The sequence below is a fragment of the Platalea leucorodia genome (genome assembly GCF_965183815.1).
Source record: "Platalea leucorodia genome assembly, chromosome: 15".
Taxonomy (NCBI): Eukaryota; Metazoa; Chordata; class Aves; order Pelecaniformes; family Threskiornithidae; genus Platalea; species Platalea leucorodia.
In genome coordinates this window covers 6,968,807-6,979,457 of record NC_138837.1, presented here as the reverse complement: position 1 = coordinate 6,979,457, position 10,651 = coordinate 6,968,807, and the positions used below count along the sequence as shown (strand labels likewise).

At 47.4% G+C, this 10,651-nt stretch overlaps 1 protein-coding gene across 2 annotated transcripts; it reads left to right on the top strand.

Moving 5' to 3' along the window:
• The first annotated feature begins 2,288 nt into the window (after window positions 1-2,288).
• On the top strand, window positions 2,289-10,326 carry SET (SET nuclear proto-oncogene). Of its 2 annotated transcripts, none has more exons than XM_082327856.1 (8): window positions 2,289-2,680; window positions 4,029-4,086; window positions 5,142-5,284; window positions 6,008-6,111; window positions 6,297-6,410; window positions 8,006-8,176; window positions 8,277-8,423; window positions 9,414-10,321. In XM_082327856.1, exons 1-8 carry the CDS (start codon window positions 2,293-2,295, stop codon window positions 9,435-9,437), a joined length of 1,149 nt encoding a protein of 382 aa, XP_082183982.1. In that variant the 5' UTR covers window positions 2,289-2,292; the 3' UTR covers window positions 9,438-10,321. The 2 variants fall into 2 exon arrangements, with proteins under 2 accessions (XP_082183982.1, XP_082183983.1); XM_082327857.1 differs by lacking the exon at window positions 2,289-2,680 and adding an exon at window positions 3,167-3,650 and having other exon boundaries at window positions 9,414-10,326.
• Window positions 10,327-10,651: the final 325 nt, after the last annotated feature.

The window sequence follows — 10,651 nt, the reverse complement described above, 5'->3', positions numbered from 1 at the left end:
AAAGGAAAGTAACTATGTGAAAGAACACTACTTCCTCCAAAAAAAATCGGAACTCTGCTTTCTCTTTTCACATGAAAGCATAGATTTGTATTTTGTGTCTCAAAATTATTTAAAAAGTTGTTCTATTAATATTAATGTGTATATATACACATATATTCTATTAATATTAATGTATATATATAATGTACATATTAATATGTACTCTCTTTTCTTGTAGAATAGCTAGTTTTAAGGTAGGATAAACAGATCCTGGACATGTTTTTAACAGTACAGCAGTTAAAATTCACGATTACTTGACTTTAGATACATCAGTGGAACACCTTAATCATGTACTTCAGGAATACCTAGTAATTTAGAGACTAAACAAGGGATTCTAGCAGGGAGCAGGCAGATGACGTTTGGATCATCATGTTCCTGCTTGGAACTGGCTTTCAAAAATATGGCCTGTATTTTCAAACTGTGGACCTTCAAAGGCTAATCTAGAGAAAGACAATGTAACAGTAAGTTACAGGTGAGAAAAAGAGGGGAAAAAATCCAAGCAGATACAACTGCATAGTAAAGAGACTCAAGGGAAACAGAAGGAAGAAAACCAAGCCACAGACATGATCTTACCTTGCCTGAATGTGAAGATATCCGTATTAATTGATCTTGGGAGATGGCAGACAGAGTACGAGAGAAGTTATCTCACTGTGATGGGCTTCAGGAAGGCCTTGAGACACCCCTCTTGGGAAGGATTTGATAATCTTGCATTTATAAAGTTGCAATGCTTTGCTTACCTTTTGTGCCCAGCGGTTGAGAGCTCATTGCCGTACGTGAAAGCAGAGGACTCACGGACGGCAGCTCCTCTCGCCTGCCGTTCGCGCGGGGAAGCACGATACAAATCGCGGACATGCCGCGGCAGTTGTGGGTGGCAATGGAGGCAAGGACGTAACTGGTGGGAAGTGACAGCTGGGAATACAAAAGAAAAAGCAACTGCGATTTGGAAGCGACAGGTGGGAGCAGGAATCAGAAAACTATAGGAAGGCCTCTGAGGAGGCAGGGACTAATCCAGGCCTGGTTGAATAAGTCCATTGGAAGGGCAAGTTGAAGAGGAGACAAAAAAGGAGACAAGCAGGGAGAATATGATAATACTGTGTGACTGGAAAGCAAACACAAAGGGCAAGTTCCTACTTCATCAAAGCTGTACTGAGCCTGATCTATATCGTAATATTCATCTGTGAATGACACGCTGCATATTTTAATAGAAAAGAGTGGCTCAGCTGTTACTTTAAGAGTGAAGCAGAGTTAGCTGTAGCTGTGAAGCTGCGGGGAGCTCTTCCATGACAGGTGGACAGGAAAGGGACAAAAAGGGTTATTTTAAGTCTGCTTGCTCTCGCTGCAGTGGCAGGTGTGCTGGCAGGCGGCTGGGCTCCATGACCTTCTAGGGTTGTGCTCCCACATTAACCGAGGGGGCTGGATGTGACTGACAGGGCCTCTGTGCCCGTAAGATGTTACCGCCTGAAGCCATTGCTTTGGGTCGCGTTCCAGCTAAGGGAGGCAGCGCAGCGAGGCGGGGGTCGCCACGTCCCCCGAGCCCGGCAGGGCGGAAAGGCGACCTCACCTCACGCAGCCCCTCCAGGCGCAGGAGGGGCGGGGGCTGGTCCGGAGGGGCCGCCTCAGGCGGCGGGACGGCAGCCCGCGCGATGCCACCCCGCTCCCCCGGGCGGCCCTCGGCCACCCCCAGGCGAGGAGCGGGACCGGGACCGGGACCGGCCCCGTCGCCCATCGCGTCCCCGCGCGGGGCGGGGGCGGCCCTGAGGGGACGCGCGAGCCTCGAGCGCGGCGCCCGCCGCCGCGGCGCGCGGCCACGTGCGCCAGCCCACGGCCACGGCGCCCGCGCGCATGCGCCCCTCTCCCTCCCCCCCCCCCCCGCACACACACCTGCACGCGCCGCCGCCCTACTCCCCCCCCGCCCTTCTCCCGCCCCTCGCGCCGTCCGCGGTCTCGCGGCGCCGAGTCCCGCCCCCCGCCCCCCCCGAGGCCGCCGGGCGCGGCCAATGGGCGCCCGGCGTGGGGCGGGCGGCGGGGGCGGGGCTGGCGCGCGGCCTCTCTGCGGCTGCGCCCGGGCCGCCCGCGGCGAGGAGGCGGTGCCGGCGCCTGCGCGGAGCGGGGCGCTCGCGCTCTCCCGGGGAGGGGAGGGAAGCGCGCCTGCGCCTTCTGCCGCCCGCCGCCCAGCGCCCGGCGGGGGGGCTCGGTGCGCCTGCGCGCTGCCGCCGCCGTCCCCCCCGTGCCCCGGAGGGGGGGTTGCTGCGCATGCGCGCCGCGCTGCCCGCCCCTCGCCAGCAGCAGCAGCAGGAGGAGGCGGCGGTGGTGGGGATTCTGGCTGTGGGGAGCGTGAGGCAGAGCGAGCGCCGCTGCCGCCCCCTGTTATCCGGGAGCCCCAGGTCCGGGCGGAGGAGGCGGGAGCGCCGCGGCGGCGGAGGGAGCCAGAGCGGCGGCGGCAGCAGCAGCAGCGGCGGCGGCGGCAGCAGCAGCAGCAGCAGCAGGAGGAGTCTGTGCCCGGCCCCCCCCTCCGCTCAGTCCCGTTACAGCCCCCCTCCCTCCGCGCTCCGCTCCGCAGCCACCAACATGTCGGCGCCGGCGGCCAAAGTCAGTAAGAAGGAGCTGAACTCCAACCACGATGGGGCCGACGAGACCTCAGGTGAGGCCGCGCCGGGGGCGGGAAGGGAATGGCGGCAGCCGCCGCGGCCTCCGCCTCGCACCGCGCCGCACCGACCGCCATTTTCCCCAGCCACACGGGCCGCGGCCGGGCCGGAGGCGGGAAGAGCGCGGGGTCGGCCGGGCGGATGTGCAGGCCCCAGCAGCGGCAGGAGGAGGCCATGTTAGCGCCCTTTTGTCTCCGCTCCCCGGCCCGGCCTCCTTCCCCACGGGCGCAGGCGGGGCCGGGCGGGGGGCGCTGCGGCCTTGGCGGAGCAGCGGGGACCCCCCCCCCCCCCCCCCCGCCCCACCTCCCGGAGCAGCATCCGCGGAGCCTCATTGTGCTCCGCCGCCGCCGCCATGATGCTTCGCCGCCTCCTCGCTCTCGGCGCCGCCGCCGCGGCCGCGTGGTGCTGCCCCGCCGCGCGGGGATGGAGCGGCGCCGGCCGCTGCCGGGCCCTGCCCGCCCGCGGAGCCACGCGGTGCTCGGGCGGCGCGGGGAGGGAGCCGCCCGCGCCGTCCCCACGTGCGATCGCGGCAGCTGCGGGATTTTTAAAGGTCGCCGCGCCGCGGGTTTCCCTCCCGGCGGCCGCGGGAAGGGCGCAGCGCTCTCCTTCCTCCTGCCGCCCGGTCGGCCGCTGCGAGCTCCGGTCCCACGCGTGCTGTCCGGCCCCGTGGTGGGGCGGGGGGGCAGCGCATCCAGCTGGGGAGCGGGGAGAGCTGTCCCCGACCGCGGGCTGAGCCGTGCGGGAAACTTCCCGGGGGAGGAGTGAGCGCGCTGCACCGCTCCAGCGACTTCCCGCTGCCCTTCATTCATCTCCCGGCGCGATCGGTAAACAGTCCCGCCGTCACCCCGACCGGTGCCAGGCTCTGTCGAGGGGGAGTCCCGATGAGGAAATACCTGCCAAACGGCGACTTCGGAGCCTTTTTCGCTCGTAACCGTCCTTTCGAACGCTCTCCTCGGTTTTTAGAAGGTGGCGCCTTCCCAGTTCTGCTCTTTCTGTTGGTATTTCTGTCCTCTCTAAATTATTTCGCGTTCCTTCAAACGCGTTGGTCTTAGCAAATGCGGCTTACAACTTTTCCAGTTGGCTTGTGAAACTCCGTAGGGGGGTGCGAGCCGTGATTTCTAGGGGTAAACGCGCTTTGAGTGCTGTTTTGTCAAACTTTTCCACACTTCAGCCGTAGTACACCCTGCAAGTAGCTGAAGCTTTAAGACCTAGTAACGCTTACGACATTCAATAGAAATACCCGCATACTTCTAGGTCACTAGAAAAGGTGTTAAGCGAAAACCCCAGGTGATTTGTCAGTCTCGAGAATGAAGGGATTTTGATGCATTTTCGTTTGTTTTTCAGAAAAAGAGCAACAGGAAGCAATTGAACACATTGATGAAGTACAGAATGAAATAGACAGGTAAACGTTAACAAACTTTGAAAACGTTTTAGCAGCAATTCAAATGTAACTTTCAAAAATAAAAATATTTAGTAAAGTAAGCACTCGGTAGTAGTTCTCACTCTCTTTAAACTCCGCCAAGATGTACTTGTGTTCTGACTTGATTAGACGTAAGAGGCATTTGTGCATGATAAAAAAATTGAAGAAGTATCCTGGTTTCTTGTTTAATTGTGGATAATTAAAAAGGTAGAACTTGAGTTTAAAATTTTTAAATTAATTGTGATAGTTTTGGTAATAGAAATGTATTTCTTATTGTTTTTTCAAGTTAATGTGTCTGCTATTTTGCAAAAGTATTTTAACGTTTGTAAGCAGAACCAAAACCTCAGTTGGAAAGTTCGCTTTTATTATACATTTTTTTATTATATATTTATGTGCTTGTAGAATAATATGTAGAAAGTGTCACTGAAACATTAGTTTCATATCCCAGAACTCTGTGGGCTCTGTGTCGGTATTTGCCTGGACCTTATCTCCGTGCACGCTGTCCTACAAAGGCTGCGGGTGACTGTTGAGGCTCTGGCCATGTGAAGCTGTTGCACTATCAGGGCTCTGCCTTTTTACAAAACCAATTAAATGTTACGTCTTAAGATTTTACTTGGGGGGGGGGGGTGGGGGGTGTGTACAAAATTGCTTTGCTGTAGCTTGCTTGCCTGCCCAAACGTTATAAAGAGCAGGCGATAGTGTTATGTGTTATCCGTCTTCAGGTCTTTCGCAAACAAAACGCTTAAGAGGTCAATACTACTTTGCTTTGCATAAATAAGGGTCCGTCCCTCGTGTGACGCTGCAAAACATACAATGTGTTAAGAACGTTTCATTGAGATCGGTGAGATTGCTTCTGGTAGTGTGTTTCTTACTAGGCGTCGCAGGTTTGGGCCTCAGGTTTTTATTTGAGAGCTCTCATTTGTTGAATACGGCAGATGAGTCTAATCAGACCTGTTCAGTTTTTAGCTAACTACTGATGATGCATCTTTAAATTTCAGTTCTCTCTCCTGTGGTTAACGTGGCACTTTCTATTACAGACTGAATGAACAAGCCAGTGAGGAAATTTTGAAAGTAGAACAGAAATACAATAAACTCCGCCAACCATTCTTCCAGAAGAGGTCAGAATTGATCGCCAAAATCCCAAATTTCTGGGTAACAACATTTGTCAACCACCCACAAGGTATATTCTTAATAGCACTCTTTTCTGTAAATTCAGTGTTTGCTTGCTTGCTATGTGACTGTCTTACAGCTCTGAGAGTTTCCTAGAATTGTTGCTGGGCTTATGTTTAAACAAGCCTGCTTCATATGCAAAGACTTCCTTTTTGTCCCAGAGTGCATTTTATAAGCTTTTTATTTCTTGCATTTGTTGACCAAAGGAGCATCTTGTTCACTAAAATCCCATGTTAGTTTTCTTTCTGCATTTTAAATGACAAGTTTCCCGCTTTTCTTAGTGAATTGGGCCCTTTAAAGAAAAAAAAAGAAAAGGATTCTAGTTTGTTTGGGCTGTGTTTTTTTTTTTTTTTTTTTTTAATTGGAGGTGAGCTCCTTAGGACTCTCGCCAAGAGACTTTGAGAGGACAAAACAAGTTTGTAGACTGCTTAGATTGGGGAAACTACCTGTCTCTGTTTCAGAGAGAAGGGTAGATGTATGCTGGTAGCTTTTGCTGCTTTTTAACTTTGAACTACAACAAGCAGACAGAATGTTTTCACCTCAGCAAATGCAAATCACACAAATGCTAATGGTCTGTTGGCTGGTAACTCAAAAAAAAAAAAAGAGCCACAAGAAGTTGGCTCGGACAGATGTGTTGCTTTTCAGATCTTACTTAAAATCAATTTCCTGTATTTTGTCTGCATGATACCTGTTTCATAGCTTTGTTAACGTGGGATTCCTCATTCTGTCTTAGTATCTGCACTGCTGGGAGAAGAAGATGAGGAAGCACTGCATTATTTGACCAGAGTTGAGGTGACAGAATTTGAAGACATCAAATCAGGTTACAGAATAGATTTTGTAAGTACTTTAAATAATTCCTTCACTTGTGATTTTTCTGTTTTTTTTCTTTTTTTTTAATGCAATCGCATATTGGGTTGTAGTTTGTAACTTAACCTCTTCAGTTATCCATTTAAATACCAGGTGTGAGTTGGCACGTATCTTTACGTTATGTGGGTTCTAACTCTTTGCTTTCACCTCTGCAGTATTTTGATGAGAATCCATACTTTGAAAATAAAGTTCTCTCCAAAGAGTTTCACCTCAATGAAAGTGGAGACCCATCTTCAAAATCAACTGAGATCAAATGGAAATCTGGGAAGGTATGTATCTGTGCATCGGGGAGAGATGATCGCTGCTCTCTGCGACACCATCACTTCAATTATGTTCCTTTATTTCTTTTGTATTGAAGCTGCCTTGTCCTCCCTTCCCCTCTCAACCCCCTTGTTGCTTCTCCACGTACATGGTTCATGCCTGTCTTGCAGGGTTTGGAATACCCTATTTACATGCAGATCTGTGGTGAATTCTCTTGCTCAGTTGAGCACCACCATTAAACCAGTGAAAGTACAAGTACTACCAGGTGGAGAGATTAAGAAGCGCGTTAGCTTGTCTCTCTGTGGCGTGGATCGGGGCTGTGTATTGTTGTTTTCTTAAGATAACTATTAAAGAAGGAGTTCCGAGGGCAGTGGGGTTTTGGGGGGTCAGGTAGGGGTGTGTGAATGTTTTTTCCTCTTTATTTCCTGAATTTCATTTCCAGACGCTACATCTTTATAGAAGCTGCAGCCACACAATAATGTGGGCATGTCTTTCATCCAGGCAGTATTCAAACAGAATTACTTTGCTGTAGTTTATTTCTGTAAAAGTTGGGAGCACTTCCATGTTATCCTGAAGACTTTGAAATGAGCATTTAAAAGTAGAACGGAGGGTTGCAGTTAAGTTGCTGCTTGTTTTGATACCCTCAGATTGAGAAGAAAATTTAATCTTTTTTTCATTGAGAACTAGACATTTTCCTCTTGTACAAAAAGTTACAGTCCAGTACAAACTAGCCGAATGATCTTTACAACATACCACAAAATGAATGTGAATTCTGGTATTGTTCTTCACTGAACAGTCTAAACCTCTAAATGTTGTGATTTATCAAGAAAACAAATACTAGAAGTTTGGAGTTACCATATGACCAAAGAAAGAATGGATTTAAATAGCAGATAGTGTTTTTCTTTTCAGACTTAGCAAACAGGTTGTTGCAAACTTACTAAACTTCTGGGCTACGGTGGTCGATACGTAACACAGGACTCGTGTATGTTCTTGTGACCGTATGTTTTAGCCGTTTGTGTAGGTTTTTTTGACTTACTACAAAGAATGACCTGAAGACTTCAAAGCAGGACATCTTAGGATAAGAAGGCTAGGCAGTTCTTTCTCTCAAGTTAAAGACAGAGCTTAGAGGTGTGGAGACTTTTTAAAATTGTGTGTATGTAGTAGTTGTAGCATTTAGCTACTATTGCAGCTGCTCTCAGAGTAGCATTTAGCCATTGTGAGATCTTTTAAGTTCAGTGTATCATTGAACACTTGTCATACTTGTGCTTCCCTGTGATAGGGAAGCATAAATCAAATGCAAGATCCTGCCAATTTTCAGTATTTCAATGGAGGTCATTAAAAGAAACAGGCGGTTTTACTGTTTTCTCATGTTCATGAGACATGCGAGTGGCTGAGTGGTATCTTTTTGAGTGGTATCTTTTTCTGTGAGTCGTTTGTGTTCCAAATGTTTGTTTAAAGACTTCTCCCTGAAAGAGGGAGCAGTAAGTGACTTCTTGTGGTTGTTTAGACAAGTATGTTTCTAAATGATGCTTATTTAAAAAAAAAAAAAAAAAAAAGCCATGTAAAGACCGCTTCTTAGGGAACTTCTTAACTTTGTTTTCAGGATCTGACAAAACGTTCAAGCCAGACACAGAACAAAGCCAGTAGGAAGAGGCAGCATGAAGAGCCAGAAAGTTTCTTTACCTGGTTCACTGACCACTCCGATGCAGGGGCTGATGAACTAGGAGAAGTCATCAAGGATGACATCTGGCCAAATCCGTTACAGTACTACTTGGTGAGTATAGCACCGAGTTGTTGATCCCTACCCACAATAGCACTGCGCAAGTGAAAGTGAATTTGATCGCTGTAGTTAATGTTGCATGTGTGTCTTTAAGGTTCCTGATATGGATGACGAAGAAGGGGAGGGAGAGGAGGATGATGACGATGATGAAGAGGAAGAAGGATTGGAGGATATCGACGAAGAAGGAGATGAAGATGAGGGGGAGGAAGATGAAGATGATGATGAGGGAGAGGAAGGAGAGGTGAGTAATCTTACCCCTTCCATCTCTGGTGTATGAGAATCAGAAGAAATGTGTAAGAGGGATCTTGTAAGAATACTGAGCCATTGTTACACAGGTAAAAGAGTTCTTTTCTGTGCAATCACTGACAAGGTGTTTGGGGAGGAGAAGCAGAACTGTTCTACCTTAACTTGTGGAGTGGTTTCAGTGTAGTAATAAGTATGTTTGTGCATATGAGAGACAGTGCAAATAAGTAGTTTTAGTAAATTTGTAAGGTAAGTGCTCTAGAAGAACAGGATATTAGCGTAACAAAATTCTTATTTAATTAGTGACCATTCTAGCAATGCTTCACTTGTAAATGCTTTTGTTGCTGCATCCAGTTCTGTCATCCTCCCACCTGTTGCTTTATTTCTGCTTATGGCCAGCTTAGCTAGGACTCTGCTGGGTTCAGGAATTAGAAATTTGCTTTAGTAGTAAGTGGGATTCCAGGGGCAGCATTCAGGGTGTTGGTAACTTCACGTTTAACATGTCTTTGTTTCTTGTAATTAGGCGTGGTGTGTCTGAATTTCAGCAGCAGAAGTTACTTGTGTTGAGATAGGAGGGCTGTTGCGGGCACCAGAGTCCGGGGCTTTATTATGTAGCCTAGAATTTGGCATCTGAAAGTTGAAGCATTTTGCTCTTCAGAGTTTAAAATGAGCGGGGAAAAAGATGACCCCTTCACTTTCCAAATGGTCAAGTTATGTCAACATTTGTAGTGATTCTAAGTCACGGTAGTTTTCCAAACCTGATGTTTTTTTTCATTGGGACATCCAGTTATTAACCGATTTCTGTGTAAATAGGTACTCGTGGCAAGTGGTACTGCTCCTTAGTGAAGAGGTAAAGAGAGAGGTCATCATACAGCATGCTGAGTAACAACTCTAGGGCAGTAAAACATTCCGGGTATTGCATTTGAAAGTTCATGCTATCTGAAGTGTAGTGATTAGATTTTTTTAATTGTTGCTTATCTTTCAACAGGAGGATGAAGGAGAAGATGACTAATTGAACACTGATGGATTCCAAACCCCCTTTTTACCTTTTTAATTTTTCTCCAGTCCCTGGGAGCAAGTTGCTGTCTTTTTTTTCTTGTGCTCAGTCGCCTTGTTCTCTTGAGGTCTCTTTTTCTCTCCTCTACACCATGGTTCACAATTTATTTTGGGGGAAATACCTTGAGCAGAATACAGTGGAAAAGAATCTACCCATTTCTGTTTCAAGTTCATTTTTATCCCTTTCTGTCTCAAAACAAAAACTGTTTATGGAATCAACACACCATGTTCTGTGGGAAAAAAGAAAACCTTCTGCTCCCTTCACTCTGCTGGAAGCTGAAGAGTGCTAGGCCCCTGTGTAGTAGTGCATAGAATCTAGCTTTTTTCCTTCTTTCTCTGTATATTGGGCTCAGAGATTACACTGTGTCTCTATGTGAATATGGACAGTTAGCATTTACCAACATGTATCTGTCTACTTTCTCTTGTTTAAAAAAAAGAAAAAACTGAAAAAAAAAAAAAATGGGGGTTATAGAAGGTCAGCCGGGGTGGGTTTCAGATGTTTGGGTGGGTTAAGTGGGCATTTTGACAACATGGCTTCTTCTCCTTTGGCATGTTTAATTGTGATGTTTAACAAACATCCTTGCAGTTTAAGATGACACTTTTAAAATAAAATCTTCTCCTAATGATGACTTTGAGCCCTGCCACTTGATGGAGAATCAGCAGAACCTGTAGGATCTTATTTGGAATTGACATTCTCTATTGTAATTTTGTTCTTGTTTATTTTTAAATTCTTTTTTTTTTTTTTTTTGTTTCACTGGAAAGGAAAGAAAGATGCTCAGTTTTAAACGTTAAAGTGTACAAGTTGCTTTGTTACAATAAAACTAAATGTGTACACAAAGGGACTGGTTGGTCTTCACTGAAAGAAACAGTTTTAATGTCCTGTTTTGAACTTGCTTGTAGTTTTCTTGGCATTTTTGGGGGCATTTGGTCAGTATTTATGTAGTGCAATGCAACGTTGCGGTTGCGTGGACTGATAATCAGTTCATTTAGTTTCCACTATTTCAGTGCTTGTAAAATGTTCCGTTTGGTAGCGACTACTGCACACTCCGGTTCTTGCATTACCTAACTCTGTAAGACAGGGCTGTAGGTGCATATGCCTTGTGTGAAGACAGAGGTTTATATTCGTGTTTTGCAAAAAGAAAAATCATTTGATTCTTAGGGTTTTTTTTT

Bases quoted from the DNA above. Each gene is read 5' to 3' on its own strand.
- SET (XM_082327856.1), top strand. From the start codon at position 2,293: ATGCGCGCCGCGCTGCCCGCCCCTCGCCAGCAGCAGCAGCAGGAGGAG. The intron at 6,112-6,296 runs GTAAGTACTTTA...TCACCTCTGCAG, and splicing joins CAGGTTACAGAATAGATTTT to TATTTTGATGAGAATCCATA. The intron at 8,177-8,276 runs GTGAGTATAGCA...TGTGTCTTTAAG, and splicing joins ATCCGTTACAGTACTACTTG to GTTCCTGATATGGATGACGA.